Here is a 27,890-nt window from a genome sequence, read left to right as displayed (position 1 = left end):
CACAGAGAGTAGTAGGGGCATGGAACGCCCTGCCTGCAACAGTAGTAGACTCGCCAACTTTAAGGGCATTTAAGTGGTCATTGGATAGACATATGGATGAAAATGGAATAGTGTAGGTCAGATGGTTTCACAGGTCGGCGCAACATCGAGGGCTGAAGGGCCTGTACTGCGCTGTAATGTTCTATGTTCTATGTACGTCACTCACGTAGCTGAAGAGTTCTATCATATTATGGTCACTCATTCCCAAGTGGTCTCGCACAACTATATTGTCAATTATTCCTCTCTCATTACACAATACCCAGTCTAGGATAGCTTGTTCTCTAGTTGGTTCCTCAATGTATTGGTCCAGAAAAATATCCCATATACACTCAATGAATTCCTCCTCTACGGTATTGTGACTATTTTGATTTGCCTAATCTATATGCAGATTGAGGTCACCCATAATGACAGATGTTCCTTTATCGCATGGGTCTCTAATTTCCTGTTTAATTCCAAACATCACCACTACAGTTTGGGGGTCTATATACAACCCCCACTAACGTTTTCTGCCCTTTAGTGTTTCTCAGCTCTACCCATACACATTCCACATCGTCAGAGCTAATATCCTTCCTCACTATTGCGTTAATTTTCTCTTTAACCAGCAATGCAACTCCACCACCTTTTACTTTTTGTCTGTCCTTCCTAAATACTGAATACGCCTGGATGTTCATTTCCCATCCCTGGTCACCCTGCAGCTATGTCTCCGTAATCTCGACTATATCATTCCCGTTTACATCTATTTGCGCGATTAATTCATCCACTTTATTGAGAATGCTCCACGCGTTAAGGCACAAAGCCTTAAGGTTTGTCTTTTTAACATTACTTGTCCCTTTCCCACTATTTTTCACTGTGGCCGTTTGATTTTGGCCCTTGATTTCTCTGCCTATCACTTTTCTTATTCCCCTTACGGTCTTTTGTTCTTGTCTTTGATCCCCCCTCCTCCGACTCCTTGCAAAGGTTCCCATCCCCCTGCCATTTTAGTTTAAACCCTCCCCAACCACTCTAGCAAATACTCCCCTAGGTCATCAGTCCCGGTCCTGCCCAGATGTAACCCGTCCAGTTTGTACTGGTCCCACCTCCCCCAGAACCGGTCCCAATGTCCCAGGAAGCTAAAACCCTCCCCCGCACATCATCTCTTCAGCCACGTATTCATCCAATATATCCTGCTATTTTTCTCTGACTAGCACGTGGCACTGTTAGTAATCCTGAGATCACTACCTTTGAGGTCCTACTTTTCAACTTACTTCCTAACTCCCTATATTCTACTTTTAGGACATCATCCTTTTTTTAACCTGCATCGTTTGTACCAATGTGTACCACAACCACTGGCTGTTCATCCTCCCCCTTCAGAATGTCCTGTAACCGCTCTGAGAATTCCTTGACCCTAGCACCAGGGAGGCAACATACGATCCTGGAGTCTCGTTTTTGGCCACAGAAAAGCCTAGCTATTCCCCTTACAATTGAATCCCCTATAACTATTGCATTCCCACACTTTTTACTCCTCCCCTGTACAGCAAAGCCAACAGTGGTGCAACGAATTGGGCTGTTGCTGCTTTCCCCTGAGAGGCCATTCCCCCCAACAATATTCAAAGCAGTATATCTGTTTTGCAGGGGAATAACCACAGGAGATTTATGCACTGCCTGCCTAGTCCTCTTGCTCTATCTGGTGGTCACACACTCCCTTCCTGTCTGTGGAGTCTGAGCCTGCGGTGTGATCACCTCTCTATACGTGCTATCCACGATACTCTCTGCCTCGCGGATGCTCCACTGTGTCCCCAGCCGCTGCTCCAACTCCAAAACCTGGGCTTCCAGGAGCTGCAGCTGGAGACACTTCCTGCATACATGCTGGTCCTGGGCACTGTATGATTCCATGCATATGATTGTGTCAGGCTGTTGCTTGTCTAGTCTGTAGTACAGCTCTCCCAATTTTGGCACAAGCCCCCAGATGTTATTAAGGAGGACTTTACAGGGTTGACAAGGCTGGGTTTGCTGGTCATTTCCAGTGCCTAGGTCAATGCCGGGTGGTCCATCCAGTTTCATTCCTTTTATCTGAGGTACCCTTCAGTGTGCACCAGCAAAGGTGTCCTGAATGATGATGGCATGTTGTGCCTTGCAGTAGAAAGGACTGGAGTTGCAGGAGGAAGAAACTGATGACCGCGTTGCATCTTCAGAGGAAAAGGAGGAGCAACAGGAGGAGGATGAGGAGCCTGATGTGACCAGGGCCCCTCACTTCTACATGCCCTTTCTTTATCTTCCCTCTCATGGCCCATCCACACTTCCCTGCGAGCCAAGAGCATTTGCTGAAGTGAGGTGCTGAACGGCCAAAGCGAGGCTTTTTTCCACTCTGTTTAAACTGGCAGGCTGGGTGTGCCATTGTTGAGAGCCAGCATACACCCGGTTGCCTCTTGCGTCTGATACTGCATGCAGGTGGCCACTCTTTCCGGGTGGCAATCAACACAAAGGGCTGAGATATCATAGATATCATGCTAGAGACGCGCTACTCCAATCTCTCTCCAGTGGTGAACAGTGCCTCTGGAAATGCTGACTGAATCTCGTGCATTTTCTGCTGCTGCTGCAGAATAGTCCTCTTGGTCACTGAACTCTGAGGCTTAACATCTGCATCCAACCGAGCTTGGCGGGTCCTGTTCTCTCCAACGGGGATTCTCCAGTGCTGTCACTGTCTTAAGCACCTGTTCCTGCTCATTACTGATGTGTGACTCACCATGTGGCAAATCAGCTATCGTCCATGGAGGCCTCACTGAGGTGTGTGTAACTGAGCTGGTGGAGGATGTGCATGAGTCATGTGAGAAAGATTGCTTTTCGCAATCATGTGTGCACAGCCAATGGAGTACTTTTGAAGTGCAGTCACTGTTGTAATGTAGGAAATGCAGCAGCCAATTTGCACATAGCAAGTTCCCACAAACAACAGTGTGATAATGACCATCTCGTGACAATGCTTAATTAAAAACAGAAAATTCTGAAAATACTCAACATGTCAGGCAGCATCTGTAGAGAGAGAAACAGAGTTAACAGGCTGAATTTTACCATCCGCTAGGTGGCGTGAATGGTGGCAGGGAGCTTGTAAAATAGCAGGAAGCTGCATCAGGACTGCTCCCCATCGCTGTCCCAACGCAGGGGAGGTTTCAATGGAGACAGGCAGTGATTTGCATACTTAAAGGCCCAATTATGGGCCATTTTACAGAGTTCATGGCATTTTGTCTCCCCGCTGCGTGTGGAGGCCACCAGCTTCATAGAGGCGGCCTCCCTGCAGCAGCCACAGGAGGGCATCGTAGCCAGAGGCAGGAAAGGCAGCCCCGCAGCCCCAATGGTTTTCCCTCTGATTAGTGTGGCCCTATTGTCCTCGGCCATCCAGAATTTTAATTTTCAAACACTGTCCATTTTGAGGCATCCCGAGATCTCCGATCTGCCTCTGCAGCGCCCACCTCTCCTGATGGTGCTGTTGAGGCTTCACAGCTGCTGGCCCTTTGATTAGACCGGCAGCATCAGTAGCCCACCCACCATCCTTAATTGGATGGCAGGCCCATTTTTTGCCCTGGCATCAGCGTTCCAAAGCCTGCAGTAAAAGACTTAGTAAAACTTAGCCCAACATTTCAGGTTGATGATCTTTCTTCAGAAGTGGGAAAAGTTTGAAATGTAATAGATTTTTTTAAAAAGAGGGAAGTGTGGGAAAAGATCAAAAAGGAAGGTCTGTGATACAATGTAAGACAGGAGATATTAAATGACAAAAGATTTGGTGATGCAGGGCGAAAGGGAGTGGTAATGGGACAAGTAAAGGAACAACAGATGTGTCCAGAGGAAGTGTGAATGACAGAATAATGAACTGCTGCCATCCAAAAGCAAAAACAAGGGAAAACAAGAGTAAGACTGAAACCAGCAATGGCAAAGGAAACAAAGGGGGGACTTTATGTGGCCGACAGGGGTCTCAGCCACCAGCTAAAAAGCCGGTGGGAACCCTGCGTCGCCTGCTCTGTGGAAGGTCCGCCGCATTTCTTGCCAATTAGGCATTTAATTGGACAGCAGCAGGCCTTCCTCAGATTAAGTACTCGAGCGAAAGAAGTCCACTTGCTGAGAGCTGCCAGCCAATCAGAGGCCAGCAGCTTTTATTAAACAGCACCACCACAGAGGCTGTGACTGCTGCCTGTAGAGTATACACGAGGCCTCGGATTGTTGAGGGACGCAGGCCACAGTTGAATCATGGCGGGAGGGGTTTCATGGGATGGGGGTTTTGGGGCATCGACAGCGAGGGCGAGGGGGGGCTGCTGTCAGCGGGCCCCCACCTTCCTGATGCTGGGTCCCTCGATCAGGCACTAAGTGCCTTTGAACGAGGTACCTCCCACCCCACCCCCTCAGCAAGCAACCTGCACAGGTTTGCTTGTCGTGCTCCTCGCATGGCGACAGGCCCATTGCTGCTGGGCTAATACTATGGAGGCAGGATGAGGCCCTTAATTGGCATTAATTGCCCACCAAAGGCCTCAATTGTGGACTTAATTGACAGACTTAATTGGGGTGGAGGCAGGAAGGTGGCAGGGTCCCCACCCACCACCATCCTACCTGATTAAATGCTCTCCCCACCTCTAGACAGGGGAGAGCATAAACAAACACCAAAATGTGGGCAGAGATTACGGTCTGAAATTGTTGACTTCAGTATTGAAAATAGAAGGCTGTAGAGTGCTCAATTGAAAGATTAGGTGCTGTTCCTCGAGCTTATGTTGAGCTTCATTGGAACACTGCAGGAGGCCGAGGACAGAGAGGCCAGTGTGAGATGCTGCCTCAGAGTGCAGGCCTCCTTAGTTTCATGCTTGAAGGACCTGTGGGAGATGAAAGACATGAATTAAACTGGCAAGGGAAAAGGGTTTAAAGTCATCCTTGTGCAGATGATCTTTCAGTTACACATCAACATGAGTGATTGTTGTGTTCCATTTGGCTGTGTGATATCTAATTCTGTCACCTGGTATCTGAGAGACCCCCATCTCTCCATTATGAATGGCCATGCACTCCGACGGTCTGCTAATTTCTAGTGCTTCACCCTCCACAGAGATAAGGGTGCCAATTACTAAAGGGCTGCCCCCAGTTCTCTGCCTCTCCCTGGAGTTCTCTGCTCTCTTCTGTAAGGAGAGAAAGCAGAGACGTATGAGTGTGAGAAATGGATTGTGATGAGAGAATTGAGGGATAACATTTGTGGAGGGATGGGTGTGAGAGGACAATAAGATGAATCCGAGTGTGAGTATTGGCTGTTCAGATGGGGATGTTATGAGGTGCCTTAAGAAAGAGGGATGGGTGAAGCAGCAAACTGTGTTGGTCTGAGGAGTGCTGTGCAGGAAAAGGCTGGGGAAGTCAGAGGGCACTTGACTGTGGCCTGCCACTCACCTTTCTTGCCCTGATGAGATTGTTGCGCATATTTTGGCACTGTACCCATGAGCAAGGGACCACACTCCTGCAGTTCACCTCCTCAACCACTTCCAGCCATGTCTACTTCATTTCAGAGGCCTCTTCCTCCCATCCACTGAGAAGAGGATCTCTCCGTGGGCCCTGAAAGCCAGGATAGGGGTGCAGCCTTCCCTCATTGAAGTTGCTGTCTAACATCTGTAGCATGCATCCATTCTGACCCCTGCCAGGGTCCCTTTAAATAGTGAGGCTTGAACGGTCAGGTGCAGGTCGTCATCATGCCCGCCTGATCAAATTGGCCGGAAAACTTGGAAACAGAATGCTAATGCTGTGACTGAGTTCCTCACCTGTGGCCTCCCCCTCTGCTAGCATGTCTGTAAGTTAATATTCTGTCCATTGTCTTTGGTCCCCACCATTGACTCCATCCCCCTCCCAGCTGCTGTTGAGAGGATGGACGTGATCTCAATATAACTTGATAAGGCGCCACATCAAAGGTTATTGCACAAAATAAAAGCTCATGGTGTAGGGGGTAACATATTGGCATTGATAGAAGATTGGCTGGCCTACAGGAAACAGAGAGTATGCATAATTGGGTCATTTTCTGGTTGGCAAGATGTAACGAGTGGTGCACCACAGGGATCTGTGCTGGGGCCTCAACTTTTTACAATTTATATAAATGATTTAGATGAAGGGACTGAGGGTATGGTTGCTAAATTTTCTGATGACACAAAGATAGGTAGGAAAGTAACTTGTGTAGAGGACATAAGGGGGCTACAAAGGGATATAGATAGGTTGTGAGTGGGCAAAGACCTGGCAAATGGAGTATAATGTGGGATAGTGTGGAATTGTCCACTTTGGCAGGAAGAATAAAAAAAGAAGCATATTGTCTAAATGGTGAGAGATTGCAGAGCTCTGAGGTGCAGAGAGATCTGGGTGTCCTAGTGCATGAATCGCAAAAGGTTAGTATGCAGGTACAGCACGTAATTAGGAAAGCTAATAGAATGTTATCGTTTATCGCAAGGAGAGTTGAATACAAAAGTAGGGAGGTTATATTCAGCTATACAGGGCATTGGTGAGACCATATCTGGAGTCCTGTGTACAGTATTGGTCTCCTTATTTAAGGAAGGATGTAAATGCATTGGAGGCAGTACAGAGAAGGTTTAATAGACTAATACCTGGAATGGGCGAGCTGTCTTACGAGGAAAGATTGGACAGGCTAGGCTTGTATCCGCTGAAATTTAGAAGAGTAAGAGGTGATTTGATTGAAACACAAAAGATCCTGAGGGGACATGACAGGGCGGATGTGGAAAGGATGTTTCCCCTTGTGGGAGAATCTGGTACTAGGGGGTCACTGTTTAAAAATAAGGGGTCGCCCATTTAAGACAGAGATGAGGAGAAATGTTTTCTCTCAGAGGGTTGTGAGTCTTTGGAATTCTCTTCCTCAAAAGGCAGTGGATGCAGAGTCTTTGAATATTTTTAAGGGAGAGGTAGATAGATTCTTGATAAGCAAGGGGGTGGAAGGTTATCAGGGGTAGGTGGAAATGTGGAGTAATCAGTTCAGCCATGAACTTATTGAATGGCAGAGCAGGCTCGAAGGGCCAAGTGGCCTACTCCTGCTCCTAATTCATATGTTCGTACAATGTCTTATTTGAAAGATAGTATCTCTGATAGTGCAGCACTCCCTCAGTACTGCACTGAAATGGACCACATTAGGTAGTGATGGATGTGGCCAAAATATCTCAAGGGTTGTTACGCCTGCTTAAATTCTATTGGCTGTCAGAATCTAAGAATCTACCTCTCCATACTTCCTCCCTCCACACACATGGATCCTGCAACCTACTTTCAGTGCTTACAAATCTCCACAGTGCAATCACAGTGTTTCATAATCTCATTACCGCTCCCATTGCTCCCAGAAAATGAGAATTCCCTTCCCAATGCCCCTCTGCCATAGGATCCCTTTCCCAATAATCCCAGCATTTCTTGAAGTTCCCTCACAGTGTTCCTAGAATCCTGGGATTCTCTCTCCAGCATTCCTGGAACCCACCATAAAGTATTGGTACTACTTGACAGCCCATGCCAGGACTGTATGACCCCAGGACCAGCTCCTATGCTGATAAGTCAGTTTACCTGGTAACACTACTTGACATAACACTCACTTGCTTAAAAAATATCTGATTTACCATGAGCAATGAGCAATGACAAAAGAGATCTCCTAATAGTAATCTAATCATATGTTTGCACATACTTCCTTAAAACTTTTGCCATTATAAATTCCTATGTTCAAATTTATATTGGAAACTGCCGCAACCTCCATAAATTTGCCCAGGCATGCGCCATGGAGAGGTCACTCCACTGACCACCTCCAGGCGCGTATCCATTGTCTCTCGAGATAAGGAGGCCCAAAAGAAAGAAAGAAGAAGAACTGTAAAGGCACCCTTCTGTGAGTGGAGACAATTTAGCACTACAGACAGGAGGGTGTGATTACAGTGTGACACATTTATGAGGGCAGATTCCATTGTAAATCATAAGATTTATATATTGGAAATGTATAAAAATAAGACAGATTCTACGGGCAGAATTTTAACTGCCAAGGGGTCGCAGGCTCAGGTGCAGGTGAGGACTTTAAAATGGGGATTAAATATCTGCCTGCCCTGGTCCAATTAGCCCCTGTTTTCTAATCCCACTTCACCTCAAGACTGCACTTAGTCTTTACTCCCTGGGTGGAGGTTGATGAGATAAAACAGGTGATAGTGAACCAGCAGCCTGTTTTACATCTCCCCATTTAACTAAACTGGAAATAAAATATGGTAGGTCTTCCATTTCACTATCATCCATTGTACTACTGTACAAAGTCAAAATCTGCCCTCCTGTGTGCAATGTTATTGCAGATCATCTGGGAATAAATTTAAAACCTTACACCTGCCCATTTACTGTTAGCTTCTTTTGTTTCAGGTTGCCTGTGCCCACAGTTTTATTGGAAATTGCCTATGCAAACCAATCACATTGTAACTATTATCTACCCACAGTGCAGACTTGCTGGAGGTCTAAGCCACCAGTTTATACCAAATACACGCAAGGTATTTCATTTTTAAGTACTGTGTTATGAAGAAGGTTCTTTTTAAAGCAAAGATAGTAAACAGGAACAAATAAATTATTTGAACTTACGTACACAAAACAAAGGAATGATAGTTTTAAACCGTCTTTGTTTTGTTTTAAATCACACAGAAGGTGCTCAATGCAAACAACTCCAAGCCAAACTTCTACAACTGGAAACAGAAATTGAACACTTCAAAGCAGAAAATACAGCATTAGCCAAGCTAAAGGAGACACAAGAGCTGGCCATGGAAAATCTCAGGTGAGTCTCAAAGCTTATGATCATGTTCTTTTTAGAAGTACCTGTGCTAATACATCTTCATAAGCATATTCCACTTCACACTTACAGAAGTGAAATAACCAATGACTGCAGAGAAAAGCCTGGCTGGTCAAGCACCACTTCTTGCATAACCCCCTCCACCCCATCTTGCCAGCACCCAGATTGTGCCCATAGTGACACAAGGGGTCATTTATATATTGTGACCCCCAACCACAAATGTCCTTCAGGATCTGGAATGGAGATCACCAGCACCTGTTCCACTGTCAGAACAGGGCCACGTGGGTAAACAAGCATGAAATGCTGGAAGAAAGTGGCAGTAGAATAATTGTTATGCTGTGACCATCCCTACCTGATGTATGTGCTTTTCTGCCATGTTTGCACCTAGCATTGCTTTGAGCTTACTGATTGTGGATGCACCCTATTAGCATGTGTTCCATCATTTGAGGGAGTAATATAGGTGGATACCAACTGGTGAGCTGCAGGAATACAGAAGATTCACTACCTGCATTTATGGCAAACTCTCATGGATTTGTATCAATGTCAGGGGTCTTTAGTACTGCTGTCACTAGAGCAGTTACACAATGGAACAGCACTTCACCTGATGTGTGTGCAAACTGACTTCACCTGTATTTTTCCATCAGTACCACTGATAGAAAGTTCCTCCTTTCAATGCCCACAGATCTGAGTGACAATAAAGTAGTGAATGTTGATAAAGCTTTGAAATCTAACCAGTGCGGTTAGCTGAAATTATTCTATAAGTGAAGTGGATCCTGAAGCTTCCGCAGCAATAGTGTAAACATGTGGCTTTGGTAGCTGAGTTTTTCACTGCAGATAGTGTTGGCATGTGCTCAATGGCAGGCAACTGTTATTTCAGTATCTGTGGACAATGGCATATGCATGGGCAATGGCACATTTGGTGTTGAACTCCACCAAATTACTCAGGCACCTCTCAATATCATGTGCAAGGAGGCTTATGACTTTTTATTACTGTCCTTTTTCTGTAGCAAGCCTCCATTTGAAATCAAGGCCACTATGTCCCCATGCAACTCAACAGGGGAATGCAGCTTGCTGGATCCTTGTCAATTACCAGCAGATCCCTCATTAAGCACCATGACTGATACTCCTTTTCTAACCTCGCCCTCACCCTGTGCTCCCTCATCCCTACTGGTACAATCATCTTCTGCAGTTTGGTTATCTATGTTGATGCCTGCTGCAAGTGTGGAAATAATGATTGATTTCTTAGATGTTTTGTTCTTGCAATGTAGCTGGTTGTCTACTCAGTCAGATCTCTTTGTTCTATGAACAGAGCAGATGGTACATTATGAGTACATATGTAGGTTCATTCATTTGGGTACCTCATTGGTACTACACACACTATTATGTGTTTGTGCATAATCAAATTATATGGATGCTTTTGTGGAACATTTCATGCAAATCATAGATTATGTGATTAATTTGATCAATTTTAAGAGAAAATCCATAAAAAATTTAAAAATATCCTGTTAGGCCTTGTGAACAGTTCTGATATTTTTATATAGAACTTGGATATATTCTACTTAGATACACAAAATCAAGTGGGAAGACTTGGGTGGCGCAGTGGTTAGCACTGCAGCCTCACAGCTCCAGGGACCCGGTTTCAATTCTGGGTACTGCCTGTGTGGAGTTTGCAAGTTCTCCCTGTGACCGCGTGGGTTTTCGCCGGGCGCTCCGGTTTCCTCCCACTGCCAAAAACTTGCAGGTGATAGGTAAATTGGCCATTGTAAATTGCCCCTAGTGTAGGTAGGTGGTAGGGAACATGGGATTACTGTAGGGTTAGTAGGGTGGTTGATGGTTGGCACAGACTCGGTGGGCCAAAGGGCCTGTTTCAGTGCTGTATCTCTAACTATGCAACAAGCCGCAACACAGTTGGAAACTGACCTCATAAACTCTGCTGTGGACAAGCGACGAAGCGGAAGGACAGTGAGCAGAACCTTGGTTTGAGAACCCCCCTTCCTCAGGGCAACTCTTGTCCTCTTTGCCAAAGACCTGTGCCTCCAGGTTTGGCCTGCTGAGTCACACAAATCATGAAGCCTGGCAGATGTCATCCTCATTTTGAGGGACTGATGACAATATTCGGCTTGAACTGCTTAATTTATTTGCCTGTTTTAACATTACACAATCAATCCTGCTTTATGTTGATAACTTTCATAACAGACATTTTATGTTTCTTGTTTTGTATGTGGGTGGTTAGTATTTTGCTGTGGAAATCTCTAGCTAAAAAGTAAAAATAAAATCTTCTAAAAGACTATCCATAATCCTCAGAAATTATGTTAGGACATCTGGTCCTCAAGGGGATTATGCTTCATTCCTTGTCTTAAATCAGGCCGGCACAGGCAACAGGTAATATTTGGAAGCAAGTATTTTTGAGATAAAATTATAATTGCAGATTTCAAGCTTGTTAAGAGGCTCTTAATCAGCTCAGCTGATGAGTGTGTTACAAGACCTAATACATGGTCTGCAAACGACTTGCCATCTTTTAAAAGGAGTACTCTGGGAGTTTCTTAATTTAAACAAGTGCAATTAATTGTGGTACATTTTACTTTTTAGTCCCTCAATAACTATGTCCATAGTCTTGTAGGTGTGTAGCTCATCTTAGTACACAGACAGTGCTTTAAATGGAAGTAAAATATTGCATGATTTTACTCTGTGCTTCTGGAAGCTTGGGTGTATTGAAACAACCTACACCTGAATGGGCAAATAAAGGCACTTACAGTAAGACGACTCAGCTAAATGGCCATTTATCTGTATAAATAGTATACCATGAGCAAATCCAGCTCTGGATGATGTAAATTCTAAATGGCATGAAGAGAAATTGCAGTTGAAAATCCAAATTCTGCGATAATGGGGGGCATTTTCCAGGGCAAGGGGAGGTGGGTTTTGGTGCATGCAGGAAGTTAAATCTCCTAAAAGTGATGTTGGGTCAGGATCCCTTTGGGCGGCACAGTGGCGCAGTGGTTAGCACCGCAGCCTCACAGCTCTAGCAACCCGGGTTTGATTCTGGGTACTGCCTGTGTGGAGTTTGCAAGTTCTCCCTGTGACCGCGTGGGTTTCCGCCGGGTGCTCTGGTTTCCTCCCACAGCCAAAGACTTGCAGGTTGATAGGTAAATTGGCCATTGTAAATTGCCCCTAGTGTAGATAGGTGGTAGGAGAATTGTGGGGATGTGGTAGGGAATATGGGATTAATGTAGGATTAGTATAAAATGGGTGGTTGATGGTTGGCACAGACTCGGTGGGCCGAAGGGCCTGTTTCAGTGCTGTATCTCTAAATAAATAAAATAAAAATAAATAAATCATCCTGCCCTCTTCTGGCTTTCACCCAGGCAGATTTGAAGGTGAGTGGGAAGACTCTATGCAGCTGTTGGGTAAGGCATTTAAATATAATAAGCAATTAAGTTCTGTCTTAATCAAGGATTCTGCATTTAAGAGGCAGTGGACCTATTTTCTGAGCTGTGTGGAACTCGCCAGGGTTACTGAGGTGAGTGTACAGCAAGGAGTGCTTCTTTAGTAAAAACTGGTAAGCCTTGGATCAGTGAAACTAAAGCGCTGCAGCCATGGTCGGTGAAAAGCTGCTGCTCACAGCACTGCTTCACAGAGAGTGTTTTCAGTGCTTGACAGGTGATTGACAACTTCTTGGAAGTCACTTCAACTGTCTTGCCCTTCACTCACCTTCAGATACACTTCTCTGCTGCCAGCCTTCACCACAACATGCAGCTCCAGTTTGCACCTCTGGCAAAGTAACAAGAGAAACAGCAACACTGACGCCACCAGCACCAGCCACCTTCTCCTCAGCCACATTCCGTTCCACAGAGCATAGGGATGGACTCAGACATCCAGCTCCAAGAAGGAGAAATAGCCAACATGTGTGAGCACCAGTGCCTCAGGAGGCTTAGGTTTTTATGGCAGGTTAGTACTGACATCTGCAGTCTCCTGGAAGAAGACCTCCTTCCCAGTGGGCCAGATGGGCTCATTGCCAGTGGCTGTCAAGGTTCTTGTCACTGGAGAGCCACCCCTGAGTCTCTGCCTCTCTCTGAGATTGTGCACTCTTTTTTGCAAGGAAAGAAATCAGAGAGTTATAAGTGTTAACAATGGCCTGTGTGGGTAACAGTGTGAGGACATTTGTAGAGGGTAATTGTGAGGTATGGGTGCGAGAGGGCAACAGGATAAGGGTGAACATGAGTGTTGGCTGCTCAAATGGGGTAGTGAGGTGCCTGGAGCGAGAGGAATGAGTGCAGATGTAAGATGTATCGTTCTGAGGTGTGCTGTGCAGGAGAATGCTGGGAAAGTCAGAGGTGTGGGGCTTGGCACCTGAAATAGCTGTGCTGCTTACATTTCCCATCCTCCTGAAATCCTGAATCCTCTCTGTGTACTCTCTGCAGGTTGGAGGGACCACACTTCTTCCGCTTACGTCCTCGGCTACTTCCATCTACACCTACTTGACTGGAGAGGTTGTCCTCTTCTTCCCATCCTTGGGAAATGCAGTCCCTTAGATCTTGCAGCAGGACCACCAGATAGGACTGAGCAACCTGTGGGGTGGGGGAATGTAGTGGTGGGGGCAGCCTTGACAGGTCTTGTCTCCACTCCTGTGATTGTTGCAGCCTCAAAATTCCATATCCAGTTCACCCATTTTAACCCATGCCAGGGTCCCTTTAATTAGAAATCTTCCTTTGACAGAATTGACGCGTCATCCCAACTTGCCATCCCTGATTGGCCAGGGAACCTGGAGGCAGTTGCTTAATGCCACGGCTCAGTTAGAGAGCCTTGGCAAAGCCCGCTGAAGAACTCAACCAGTTCCCAATCGGCTAATGGTTCTACCCTTTTGGCGGGAACTAAAGTGAGAAAATTTTGCCCAATGACCCACAAATGAAATTTGATAGTGTAATGGCTCTATATAGTGTGGCAGGGCAAATTACTAAGAGGATAATACCAGAATGGTACCAGGGATGAGGGACTTCAGTTATGTGGAGAGATTAGAGAAGATGGAATTGTTCTCCTTTGAGCGGGGAAGGTTTGGGGGAGATTTAATAGAGGTGGTCAAAATCATGAAGGGTTTTGATAAAGTAAATAAGATAAACTGTTTCCACTGGAAGGTCGTTTGGAACCAGAAGGCACAATTTAAGATAATTGGAAAAAGATCCAGAGATGAGATGAGAAGAATTATTTTTACACTGAGTTGTTATGACCTGGAATGAATTGCCTGAAAGGGGAATGGAAGCAGATACGATCGTACAGTGAAACCTGTAAATTACAGATACTTTAGGGACTGGCATCAGCTCTCTTTTTTGCAGATGTCCTTATTTTCTAGATGATGTATGTGCTGAAAAAAATTTCTGAACAAACTTGAAGAAACAGCTGAGATTATGATCAGCACTTAATTAGTTACAACAATGAAAAGAAAGAACGACTTTCCTCAGGAAGTCCCAAAGCCCTTTTGAAGTGTAGTCACTGTTGTAATGTAGGAAACGTAGAAGCCAATTTGCACACAGTAAGCTCCTCCAAGGTGATATTGATAATCTGTTTTAGTGATGCTGATTGAGGGATAAATATTGGCAAGGACTCTGGGAATAATTACCCTGCTGCTCTTTGAAATAGTAGCATGTGTTCTTTCACCTGAGAGAGCAAATGGAATCTCAGTTTAACATCTCATCCAAAAGAAGGCACCTCTGACAATGCAGCACTCCTTCAGTACTGCACTGGACTGTCTGCCTAGATTTTTTGCTATAGGGAGACCTGAAGCTTTGGACTTAGAGGGTGAGATTGCTATCAACTGAGCCATGGCTGACACTAGGTACTTAAGAATGAAAGTAGATATAACAATAATACTAATGTGGTAAGTACAGTACCTATACAGTGGAACATGTTCCTAATGACAGACTCACACAATGTACAACTGTACCACATGAGGTCAGATCCATGTGCCTCTTTTGGGTGCAGTAGGGTTGCCAACTCACATTGCACATATTCCTGGAAGTTTGATTACGTGACATCTGACCATGTGATGTCTAATCATGTGACATGATCATATGACATTTTCCCACTTGACAAAGCTATTGCATTTACCTTATAAAGGTTGTGTTTTCTGTAGTTGCTCATGGCTTTGTGACAGCAGCTGTGACACAAGAATTTTTAAAAATTCATGCCCAGGAAGTGGACACCACTGGCAAGGCTGGCATTTATTGCCCATCCATAGTTTCCCTTGAGAAGGTGGTGGTGGTATTTCTTAAACCACTGCAGTCCTTATGGTGAAGACGCTCCCACAATATTGTTAGGTTGGGAGTTTGGTCAACAACGATGAAGAAACAGTGATATATTTCCAAGTATGTGACTTGGACAGGAACTTGCAGTGATGGCGTTTCCATGCACCTATTGCCTTTGTCCTTCTAGGTGGTAGAGTTTGTGGGTTTAGGAAGGGCTGTCAAAGTTTTGAGAACCAGAAGGCTGCACATGTTTCATTTCTAATCTCTCACTTGGAACAGTGTCTAACTTCAGTCATGAACTATCTTTCTCAATTCTACTTACCAGCATTCAGGCAGTCACAGGGAGAAATGTGATGACAGGTTGTGCCGGTATTTTGAAGCATTCAAAGACAAGTCTTAGAACAGATTGCAATAGTTGAGAGGAAAAACACAACAGTTCACATAATCTTTAGGAGTGAAACTACAGTTTCTGATAGCTGGGACTCACAGCCCTGTCCTTGACGAGAGAAGCAGCAGCGTGACAGAGACCAGGGACAGCCATACACCTTCACTTCCCAAACCCAAAGCTCCTGAAACAAGTGGATCCATCATCAGAAGTCGAGGAAAGGAAGATGATAGCAGGATTAAGGGTAGAGGAGCTTCTAGCAACTACTAAAAAAATGTATGGGTGCGGTGCTGTGGCAGGAAAGGGTGGCCTTTCTCGTTGTTCGCGTGCTTTCCTTGATGCTGGAGACTGGGGAGGACGGTACATGCAGGTGAGTATGAGGTGATATTGGGCTGGATTTTCCTGTGGGCTTCGGGACCCGGCTGTCAGGACCAAATGAGCATCCCAAGAACTGCTCAACGATCTTCTGGGAGGCGGCCTCCTAATTGGCTGCCTCTGAGCTCATGTCCAATTAAGGATGGTGGATGGACATTCAGTGCTGCAGGCCCAGAGAGCCAGGAGTTCTAGAGCCTGAGCAGCACCACCGGCAGAGGTAGGCGCTGCTGGGGCATGTTGGAGACATCATTGTGGAGGGGGAGTCCCTCCAAAGTCTCTGCCCCTCGAAGCCCACTAGATCCATGCTGGGCTGCTTTGCAGGATGCGCCTCTGGCCCTCCGCAGCCTACCAGTCTTCCAGCTACAGGCTGCAGCCATCTTCTATCTGGAGAATCCATTCAGTGTGTGAAGAGTGTCCTCAATTGGTACTTTATTTGGCCTAATTGGCTATCAGGCAACCATCAACCCCCAAAAGCCACCTCCCTAAAAATGGACCAGAGGCGGCAACATGGTGGCATAGCGGCACACCGGCCCATAGCAAGAAATTGCCACCATGTCCGCCTCCAAGTCCACCTTCACCTCTAAGAAAATCTAGCCCATTGTATGGGATATACCCAAGGATATTACGGGAAGCGAGGGAGGAGATTGCTGCGCCTTTGGCGATGATCTTTGCGTCTTCACTGTCCACTGGAGTAGTACCGGATGATTGGAGGGTGGCAAATGTTGTTCCCTTGTTCAAGAAAGGGAATAGGGATAACCCTGGGAATTATAGACCAGTCAGTCTTACATCGGTAGTGGGCAAATTATTGGAGAGATTCTGAGAGACAGGATTTCTGATTACTTGGAAAAGCATGGTTTGATTAGAGACAGTCAGCATGGCTTTGTGAGGGGCAAGTCATGCCTCACAAGCCTTATTGAATTCTTTGAAGATGTGACAAAACACATTGATGAAGGAAGAGCAGTGGATGTGGTGTATATGGATTTTAGCAAGGCATTTGATAAGGTTCCCCATGGTAGGCTCATTCAGAAAGTAAGGAGGCATGGAATACAGGGAAAGTTGGCTGTCTGGATACAAAATTGGCTGGCCCATAGAAGTCAGAGGGTGGTAGTAGATGGAAAGTATTCAGCATGGAGCTCGGTGACCAGTGGTGTTCCACAAGGATCTGTTCTGGGACCTCTGCTCTTTGTGATTTTTATAAATGACTTGGATGAGGAAGTGGAAGGCTGGGTTAGCAAGTTTGCCGATGACACGAAGGTTGTTGGAGTTGTGGATAGTGAGGAAGGCTGTTGTAGGTTGCAACAGGACATTGACAGGATGCAGAGCTGGGCTGAGAAGTGGCAGATGGAGTTCAACCTGGAAAAGTGTGAAGTGATTCATTTTGGAAGGTCGAATTTGAATGCGGAATACAGGCTTAAAGACAGGATTCTTGGTAGTGTGGAGGAACAGAGGGATCTTGGGGTCCATGTCCATAGATCGCTCAAAGTTGCCACCCAAGTTGATAGGGTTGTTAAGAAGGCGTATGGTGTGTTGGTTTTCATTAACGGGGGATTGAGTTTAAGAGCCACGAGGTTATGCTGCAGCTCTATAAGGCCCTGGTTCGACCGCACTTGGAATATTGTGTTCAGTTCTGGTCGCCTTATTATCGGAAGGATGTGGAAGCTTTAGAGAGGGTGCAGAGGGGATTTACCAGGATGCTGCCTGGACTGGAGGGCATGTCTTACGAAGAAAGATTGAGGGAGCTAGGGCTTTTCTCATTGGAGCGAAGAAGGATGAGAGGTGACTTGATAGAGGGGTACAAGATGATGAGAGGCATAGATAGAGTGGATAGTCAGAGACTTTTTCCCAGGGTGAAAAGGGCTATCACCAGGGGGCATAATTTTAAGGTGATTGGAGGAAGGTTTCGGGAAGATGTCAGAGGTAGGTTCTTTACACAGAGAGTGATGGGTGCGTGGAATGCGCTGCCAGCGGTGGTAGTAGAAGCAGATACATTAGGGGCATTTAAGCGACTCTTGGATAGGTACATGGATGATAGTAGAATGAAGGGTATGTAGGTAGTTTGACCTTAGGGTAGGTTAAAGGGTCGGCACAACATCGTGGGCCGAAGGGCCTGTACTGTGCTGTACTGTTCTATGTTCTCTATGTTCTATGTACGGGTGGAAGCATTCAATCCTAGAGAGAGAGATGTTCCTCTGCTATGGATGCTGGGTAAAGAGCTTCCCATTCCACAATTTTTTTCCTGCAGCAATGCACAGGGAGATCAATCCTCAATTTCAGGAGACTCCTGGTCCATTCAGCAGGATTGGCAGCCCTGAGTTTAGAAGAATGAGAGGTGATCTCATTGAAGCATACATAATTCTTACAGGGCTTGACAGGGTGGATGCAGGAAGAATGTTTCTCCTGGCTGGGGTGGGGCAGAGTTCTAGAACTGGGGGACACAGTCTCAGAATAAGAGGTAGGCCATTTAGGAATGAGATGAGGATGGATTTCTTCACTCAGAGAGTGGTGAATCTTTGGAATTCTCTGCCCCAGAGGGCTGCGGATGCTCAGTCATTGAGTGTATTCAAGACAGAGATCGTTAAATTTCTAGATATTAAAGATATCAAGGGATATGGGGATAGTGTGGGAAAATGGCATTGAGGTAGAAGATCAGCCATGATCTAGCTGGATGGTGGAGCAGGCTCAAGGGGCTGAATGGCCTGCTCCTACTCCGATTTCCTATGTTCCTTTTTTCCCTAGGGTTTGTGTGAGGTGCGGTGTGTGTGTATCTTCTGGCTTGCATTTGTCAACAAGGTTGCTCTTGGAAGCAAGGACAGCAGCTGCAGGGTTTGATACAAAAAGGGCTTGGTTCATTGAAGGGTGTCTGTTCATAATTTGCGAGTGTTCCTGGTTTCAGATTGCCTCTTGTATATTTTACCATGTAAGTTATTTGAGTCTCTCAATGTGTCCAATTTTTGGGTGTGTCCATTTATACAAGATTCACTATAATTTCCAAAAGGGAATTGGATATATACTTGAAAAGAAGAATTTTTCAGGACTATGAGGAAATAACAAAGGAGTGGGACTAATTAGATAGCTCTTTCAAAGAGCTGGCACAGGCACAATAGGCTGAATGAACTCCAGTTCTGTAAGAGTCTATGTTTCTGCTATAAAGTGGTCTTGGGAAGCTATCACCTTGGAACTCAATGCAAGTACATGCACCTGGAGGAACATGTACTAAGCATGAAGATTTCTGCCAAAGTAAAAAATGAAGGCAATTAAGAATAAACATAAGCAGCCATAAATTCAGCCTACTTTAAATAAGCTATAGGTGTCCACGAGTTCTCTCGGGTCCCTTAGCATAGTAGTTCTCAAAGTTCTTGTGGTTCCGGCTGGACCCAATCACTTCACCTTTTTCAGAAAGAGCCTCACCAAAACATTTCAAAATCTCTCACACTCCTGTATCTAAGGATACTGGTACTAGCAAGTCTCAGAATAAAAAATTCCCTCATTATCCTTCACTTCTCCTTCTCTTGCACTTCTTCATTGTTGTTTCTCTTTCTCCACTTTCCTGTTTCATTTCTATTTCTCCTTCTCATTCTTCCCTTCAGCTCTGCTTTTCTTTCCCTTTCATTTCTCTCTCCCTTTCACTTCATCCCTTCTATCTACTATTCTTTTTTCTCTCCCATTCATTTCTCTTCATTCCCACTATTCCCCTACTGTGTTCATACTGCCGGGGGACAGATGGGACTGTGGGAGAAGCTAAGGTGTTTTGCGTATTTGGTATTTTAAAATTTATCCTCCAATTCTGACATTCTAGTTCCCAATCTTTTGACTACTTGCTTATTAGAGAGGAACAAAATTGGAAAAAACATTTTGCTCCCATATTACTGAGAAAAATATGATACTTTCAATTTTTTGAAAACACCTGTCTTTTTAACTGCAAAGACCATCATGTCAGACCTATTACCCTGAGGATGCAAAGTGCCCAGCAAGTTAGTGTGGTTTTCCAGGGTTAGGTGACTTCCAGATAGGGCTCCTCTGATGTCAAAATCCATTCGAGGACACAATGGGAAACTCCAAGTCAGTGAAGTCATGGAGCTGCTCAACAAAGAAGGACACCTGAATCAAGGGTCTCCATTAGATATTTTTTAAAAAGGCAAACCAGATTCTTGTAAATATATTGGGGCTATAAACTCTCAGGCCATGCCCTGGCGAAAGTGCAGCAAAGTGGGTGTTGGTGACATCTGCTCTTTACACCTCTAGAATATCTGAGGTTAGACGGAGGTCATCAAATTAACATACCAGCATCAGGTGTGTGCACCACTATGGGCATATTGGGTGGGTGAGGGGTGCGATACAGAGGTTCACCAGAGAAGGAGGGGCGCAACCCACGAAAGCCATTCATAGGCTGTAGGAAAACTGTAATCACTGACTAATTAGCTCCTTTCTAAGGGGGCCAATATTAGCACAGGTGCTGGCATTCTAGTGCTGGGGGGGAGCAGACCCAGACCAAGAACGATGTCTGGATTCCCATGCTAGGCTCTACTTCCAGTAGACCAGGCTCATCCCAACATCCAGGTTGCTGGATGTGTGAGAGATAACAGCTAAGCACATTCCTAGTGTGAGAATTCTCCCCCAACAACCGCGCCCCTCCCACCTCCCCCCGCATTCAGCCCTGCCTGTTTTGGCATCTATGGCGACATTTGAGCTCCAAACAGGTCCTTCTGGAATTCTTCGCCTTTAGTTTCAATTTTCACACTGTCAGAAACAAGATCAGAGATAGATTTAGAAAAATAAAAATAGACTGAAGTTCCTCCTAGCTTTTTGTATTTTGTTTTAAAAAGATTATTGATGGTGGTATCCCTCTTTTCATATTGACCAAGTGGCAAAAATGAAAGTTTTAGAAGTGAATAGTTTACTGCAATATGCCTAATCCTGTTTAACTTGACTGTCTGTTATATAACCATCACCAGGCTGAATTTTACTGGCTCCCGGGTGGTGGGAGCGGAGGAGCAATATTGGGACGGCTTCCCGACACAATCCCACTGCTGGGTAAATTTCCCTGCGATGGGCTGTGTGCCAAATCGGTTGCCCCCCTCACTTAAGGTCCAAATTAGGGGCCACTAAGTGGGACAGCTGGCATTTTCCAGTAGCAGAGCAGCCTCCTGTCGCATTGGGAGGTCACCAGCTTCATGGAGGCGGCCTCCTTCTGGCAGCACAAGGGTATCATCGGAGCCAGAGGCTCCGGGGGCCATGGGGAGGGAAGGTAGCCCCCAATGCTCCAACGCTCCCCAATGGGGGGAGACTTTTCCTCTGATTGGTGTGGACTACTGCTCTTAGCTACCTATTTTTTTAAATTTGAAATTACCTGGATGAGGGCACCTCCGTTTTGAGGTGACCTCGAAGTCTCTGGCCTGCCTCAGCAGTGACCAGCTCTGCTGCTGGCATTGCTGAGGCTTCGGAGCTGCCAGCCCTCTGATTGGGCTAGCAGTGTGGAGAGCCCATCTGCCATCTTTAATTAGACAGCGGGCCTGGAGGCAGCTAATTAGGAGGCCAAGACCACTAAGTTCGCTGAGCAGGTCCCACTGCTGGAAAGTACGGGCTCAGGACCCCCATTTGGTCCTGATGTCGAGATCCCGAAGCCCGTAGAAAAATTCAGCCCACCATCTCACGCATAGACTCAGACTTAATACCAGAATGGATTGCTTTCTTGGGTGTTGCATTTGCTGCAGTTATCTGCATATGCCTGTTGTGTTCAGATGTGTTTATTTACTCATTTTTGGCTGACAAATAGAAGCAGTTGGACCTTACCTTCAGGAGCGGAGCGCAGTCGGACCTGTGTGGAAACAACCAGAACCAGGAACGGGTAAATCCAGCGCGAGGCTCAGGGCCTTCACTTACCTTCAGGAGCGGAGAGCAGTCAGACCTGTGTGGAAACAACCAGAACCGGGAGCGGATAAATCCAGCGTGAGGCTCGGGGCCTTCAATTACTTTCAGGATCAGAGAGCAGTCGGACCTGTGTGGAAACAACCAGAACCGGGAGCAGATAAATCTAGCGCGAGGCTCGGGGCCTTCACTTACCTTCAGGATCAGAGAGCAGTCGGGCCTGTGTGGAAACAACCAGAACCGGGAGCAGATAAATCTAGCGCGAGGCTCGGGGCCTTCACATACCTTCAGGATCAGAGAGCAGTCGGGCCTGTGTGGAAACAACCAGAACCGGGAGCAGATAAATCTAGCGCGAGGCTCGGGGCCTTCACATACCTTCAGGATCAGAGAGCAGTCGGGCCTGTGTGGAAACAACCAGAACCGGGAGCAGATAAATCTAGCGCGAGGCTCGGGGCCTTCACATACCTTCAGGATCAGAGAGCAGTCGGGCCTGTGTGGAAACAACCAGAACCGGGAGCAGATAAATCTAGCGCGAGGCTCGGGGCCTTCACATACCTTCAGGATCAGAGAGCAGTCGGGCCTGTGTGGAAACAACCAGAACCGGGAGCAGATAAATCTAGCGCGAGGCTCGGGGCCTTCACATACCTTCAGGATCAGAGAGCAGTCGGGCCTGTGTGGAAACAACCAGAACCGGGAGCAGATAAATCTAGCGCGAGGCTCGGGGCCTTCACATACCTTCAGGATCAGAGAGCAGTCGGACCTCTTGCAGCATGCTGAAGTTTTGAAAAAAGAAAAAAAAAGCCAACAGTGATGTCACAGGAAAGCTGCAAGGTGATTGGTTGGTGAGTAACTGCTGTTAGGGAATAGCTCTAAATAGCTGGGTAAGTATCTAAGGTAAGAAAGGTTTACAGTTTATTTTCATATATAGTAAATAGTGTTTTGTTAGGGAGTTCTGTAGTAACGAGGACCAGGGAAGAAGGGCCCTAGAGTAATTGATATTATTTGATATTAAGATCTTCCAAAAGGTTTAATTTAAAGGGTTAAGTCATGGCAGGAGAGCTCAAAGCCATGGTGTGCTCCTTGTGCTCCTTGCCGGAAGCCGGGGACATTTGCAGTGCCCGGGACCGGCATATGTGCAGGAAGTGTCTCCAGCTGCAGCTCCTGGAAGCCCGGGTTTCGGAGCTGGAGCGGCAGCTGGGGACACTGTGGAGCATCCAAGAGGCGGAGAGTATCGTGGATAGCACATATAGAGGTGGTCACACCGCAGGCTCAGATTCCACAGGCAGGAAGGGAATGGGCAACCACCAGGCAGAACAAGAGGACTCGGCAGGCAGTTCAGGAATCTCCTGTGGCTATTCCCCTGCAAAACAGATATACAGCTTTGGATACTGTTGGGGGGAATGGCCTCTCGGGAAAGCAGCAACAGCCCAATTTGTTGCACCACGGTTGGCTCTGCTGCACAGGGGAGGAGTAAAAAGTGTGGGAATGCAATAGTTATAGGGGATTCAATCGTAAGGGGAACAGATAGGCGTTTCTGTGGCCGCAAAAGAGACTCCAGGATGGTGTGTTGCCTCCCTGGTGCTAGGGTCAAGGATGTCTCAGAGCGGTTACAGGACATTCTGAAGGGGAGGGTGAACAGCCCAGTGGTCGTGGTACACATAGGTAAAAAAAAAGATGAGGTCCTAAAAGCAGAATATAGGGAGCTAGGAAGTAAGTTGAAAAGCAGGACCTCAAAGGTAGTGATTTCAGGATTACTACCAGTGTCACGTGCTAGTCAGAGTAGAAATAGCAGGATAGATCGAATGAATACGTGGCTGAAGCGATGGTGTGAGGGGGAGTGTTTTAGATTCCTGGGACATTGGGACCGGTTTTGGGGTAGGTGGGGCCAGTACAAACTGGACAGGTTACACCTGGGCAGGACCGGGACTGATGTCCTAGGGGGAGTATTTGCTAGAGTGGTTGGGGAGGGTTTAAACTAAAATGGCAGGGGGATGGATGACAGGGTAGATGCAGGAAGGATGTTCCCGATGGTGGGGGAGTCCAGAACCAGGGGTCATAGTCTAAGGATACGGGGTAAACCTTTCAGGACTGAGATGAGAAATTTCTTCACCCAGAGTGTGGTGAGCCTGTGGAATTCGCTACCACAGAAAGCAGTTGAGGCCAAAACATTGTATGTTTTCAAGAAGGAGTTAGATATAGCTCCTGGGTCTAAAGGATCAAAGGATATGGGGAGAAAGCGGGAACAGGTTACTGAATTGGATGATCAGCCATGATCATAATGAATGGCAGAGTCGGTTTGAAGGGCCGAATGGCCTACTCCTGCTCCTATTTTCTATGTTTCTATTTAATAAAACCAAAAGGTTGCTCGCAGCAAACAAGTAAATAATCAGGAGTTTGCAGAGCATGGCATTTTTAAAAGACATTGGTAATTTAAAGTTAACAATGTAAGTGATATTGGCTTATCAGAAAGTTTTGTAGATCTAGGAAATTTCTGCAGAGTATTTCCATCACAATATTTAGAATAGAATCATAGAAAGTTGAAGGCACAGAAAGAGGCCACTTGGCCCATCGTGTCTGTGCCGGCTGAAAAACGATCCACCTATTTTTATCCCACCTTCCAGCATTTGGTCCATAGCCCTGCAGATTACAGCATTTGAGGTGCATATCCAGACTCCTTTTAAATGAGTTGAGGGTTTCTGCCTCAACTACCCTTTTAGGCAGTGAGTTCCAGACCCTCACCACCCTCTGGGTGAAAAATTTTTTCCTCATCTCCCCTCTAATTTTTTTACCATTCACTTTAAATCTATGCCCCCTATTCACTAACCTCTCTGCTATAGTGAGTAGACCCTTCATCTCCACTCTATCCAGGCTCCTCAAAATGTTGTACATTTCAATCAGATCTCCCCTCAGCCTTCTCTGTTCCAAGTAGAACAACCCCAGCCTATCCAATCTTTCCTCATAGCTGCGTTTTCCAGTACTGGCAACATGCTCATAAATCCCCTCTGTACACTCTCTGGTACAATTACATCCTTTCTGTAATGAGGTGACCAGAACTGCACACAGTACTCAAGTTGGGGCCTAACAAATGAGTTATACAGTTCCAGCATAACCTCCCTGCTGTTATATTCTATACCTCAGCTAATAAAGGAAAGGATTCCATATGCCTTCTTAACCACCGTATTGACCTGTGGAGTTCTTTTTTCCAATGCCATTGTACCAGCTATGATAGCTTAATCCATGAATTACTCCATGTGCTCTATTATTTCTAATGGCTTCATGACAAAACCAATCTAGTAAGAAAAAGATTTGCTTTTATATTGCACTTTTTATGACCCTCAGACGTCTCAAAGCACTTTGTAATCAATTCAGCGAGGTTCCACAAACAGCGACGTGGCAATTTATTTATTTAGGGATGCAGCACTGAAACAGGCCCTTCGGCCCACCGAGTCTGTGCCGGCCATCAACTGCCCATTTTATACTAATCCTACATTAATCCCACATTCCATATCCCCTCAATTCCCCGACCACCACTAGGGGCAATTTTACAATGGCCAATTTACCTATCAACCTGCAAGTCTTTGGCTGTGGGAGGAAACCAGAGCACCTGGCGGAAACCCACGCGGTCACAGGGAGAACTTGCAAACTCCGCACAGGCAGTACCCAGAATCGAACCCGGGTCGCTTGAATTGTGAGGCTGCGGTGCTAACCACTGCGCCACTGTGCCGCCCACGTGATCAGATAAACTGTTTTTAGTGATGTCGATTGAAGGATAAATTTCAAAATAGTGCCATTGTATATACTGGCCAGAATTTTACACCCCCCCCACCGCCTCCCAAAGAACGTGATGGTGGCAGTGTTGCGGGGGGGGGGGGGGTGGGGGTTGGTGGGCAGGGTGGTGTAAAGTGGAGTGAAAGGCTCGGGGGGCCCTACCCGACCCAGTCCTGACTCCGCTGCCATTTTGCGCGGGCCACGGTGGCAAAAATTGGCCCGCCCACGTCAGGCCAATCAAATCAAGACCCTTGAGTGGCCAGTTAACTGCCACTTGAGGGTCTCTGCCTGCCGCCACGGGGATTTTACCACAGGCAAGTGGGCAGCCCAGGCCCAAAAAAGCTGCCTGTTAAAAGTAGGCGACTTTCTGACGGCCTGGGGGGAACCTTCCTGATCAGGCACCCTGTGCCCAATGAAGGGCCGCCCCTGATGCCCCAACCATCCCCAATGACCAACACACCTCCCCATGTCCCCAATTGACCGCCCTTGCCTTGCTGAGCCAGACCGATCACCCTTGGCGAGGCCCCAAAAACTTATTTTTCCTGGGGCCATCCTTCCTCTTTATCACAAAGCTGAGTTGCAGTCCCAGCAGTGGCCGCCGCTCCCAATAGTGCTACTGAGACTAAGAGCTGCCAGCCCGCTGATTGGCCGGCAGCTCCATTAGGCTGGACTTCCTGCCTCAATGAGGTGGAAGTCCCACCTCAGACCAATTAATGGCCTGGGGACTGTAAAATGCGGTCTGGATCCCAGGCCAGGCGGAGGCGGGATTGCCATTGACTTTGCGGTCAGTGGACAGCTGCCGTATGAAGAGAGTAAAATTCCAGCCATTATGTCCACCTGAGAGGGCAGACAGGCCTCAGTTTAATGAAAGATAGCACCTCCAACAGTGAAGCACTCCTCGGTACTAGATTTTGTGCTCAAGTTCCCAGAGTGGAGAGGATGAGAATCACACCAGTAATGTGACCATTGCCACAGGTGAGATAAGTCAATTCCACAAAGTCTCCGATACTGCCCACAATAAGTTGCAGAAGCTTTGGACAGTAACCAGAAAACTCTCAGCCAGAGGCCAATTTCTTTTTCATTTTTGGGAATCTTGCTTTAGCCATAGTCCCAAAGGACCATAGGCATCTCTCCCCATTAGAGAGAGACAGTTGGTGATGGCCGAGGAGGCTCGTTCCTTTTCTGGGGTAGCATTGAGGCTATTAAAATGACCTGAATTTGCATGTATGGGTGAGTTCAGGTCCCTCTTTGGTTGTGTTGCATCTAACTTGAGCTCAGGAAGATTGGAGGAAGATTGGCCTGCCCCTTAAACAGTAATAGTATAACTGGTGTATGTGAATCTGTCACTTTTTTGTTACTAGAAAACGGATGGATCAGTTTGAACATGAGAAGACTGAAGAAATAGCTCGGTTTGATGAGTACAAGAAGGGGGAAATGAAGAAATTGCAAAAAGCAAGGAAACTGTCTGAAAAAAACTCAGCAAAGAAAGTTGCTTTTGATAACAAAGAGCATGAAGAGATGGAGGTAGGTCAAGAACCTGGCAAAATACAGATATTATTTAGTCAGTGCTAACCAAAAAAAGATCTTGGTGGTTAAATTCATCTTTGGGCAGTAGTGCAAAATGGGTGATAGCAAATCGCCAACCTGTTTTACACTCCGCTCAATTTTCATTTGCATTATTGTAAAATGAGATGCCAATTCATTGTCACCCAACATGAATTTCACAGTCCTCCTTAACTGACTCAGGTGATCATTAATCAAACAGAGACTATACGTGTCTATTTTCACCATCAGTGGCACAATGGGAACCATGTTTTTCAAACATAACTTGACTATATTTATTAGTGAAATGTACTGATAATGTTGATACATTGTAATTTTTTTTATTCGTTCAAGGGATGTGGGCGTCACTGGCCAGGCCAGTATTTACTGCCCATCCCTAATTGCCCTTGAGAAGGTGGTGGTGAGCTGCCTTCTTGAACTGCTGCAGTCTGTGTGAGGTAGGTACACCCACAGTGCTGTAAGGAAGAGAGTTCCAGGATTTTGATCCAGCGACAGTGAAGGAACGTCAATATAGTTCAAAGTCAGGATGGTGTGTGGCTTGGAGGGGAACTTGGAGGTGGTGTTCCTATGCATCTGCTGCTCTTGTTCTTCTAGGTGGTAGAGGTTGCGTGTTTCGAAGGTGCTGCCTAAGGAGCCTTGGTGCATTGCTGCAGTGCATCTTATAGATGGTACACACTGTTGCCACTGGTGTCAGTGGTGGAGGGAGTGGATGTTTGTGGATGGGGTGCCAGTCAAGCAGGCAGCTTTGTCCTGGATGATGTCGAGCTTCTTGAGTTTTGTTGGAGCTGCACTCTTCCAGGCAAGTGGAGAGTATTTCATCACACTCCTGATTTGTGCCTTGTAGATGGTGGACAGGCTTTGGGGAGTCAGGAGGTGAGTTACT

General features: G+C 46.3%; 1 protein-coding gene across 2 annotated transcripts in view; it reads left to right on the top strand.

The window, feature by feature from the left end:
• The window catches only part of si:ch211-140l13.3 (centromere protein J), a 316,358-nt gene that overhangs the window by 187,425 nt on the left and 101,043 nt on the right, over positions 1 to 27,890 (top strand). For both annotated transcript variants that reach the window (XM_068045779.1, XM_068045778.1), the window contains exons 7-8: positions 8,671 to 8,800; positions 26,806 to 26,968. In XM_068045779.1, coding sequence (XP_067901880.1) covers positions 8,671 to 8,800; positions 26,806 to 26,968 — 293 coding nt within the window. The remainder of the gene's footprint in view (positions 1 to 8,670; positions 8,801 to 26,805; positions 26,969 to 27,890) is intronic.

Source organism: Heterodontus francisci, chromosome 13 (genome assembly GCF_036365525.1).
Source record: "Heterodontus francisci isolate sHetFra1 chromosome 13, sHetFra1.hap1, whole genome shotgun sequence".
In the NCBI taxonomy this organism is placed as follows: domain Eukaryota; kingdom Metazoa; phylum Chordata; class Chondrichthyes; order Heterodontiformes; family Heterodontidae; genus Heterodontus; species Heterodontus francisci.
The sequence above is the reverse complement of the archived record's forward strand: the minus strand, read 5'-3'. Positions and strand labels throughout refer to the sequence as shown.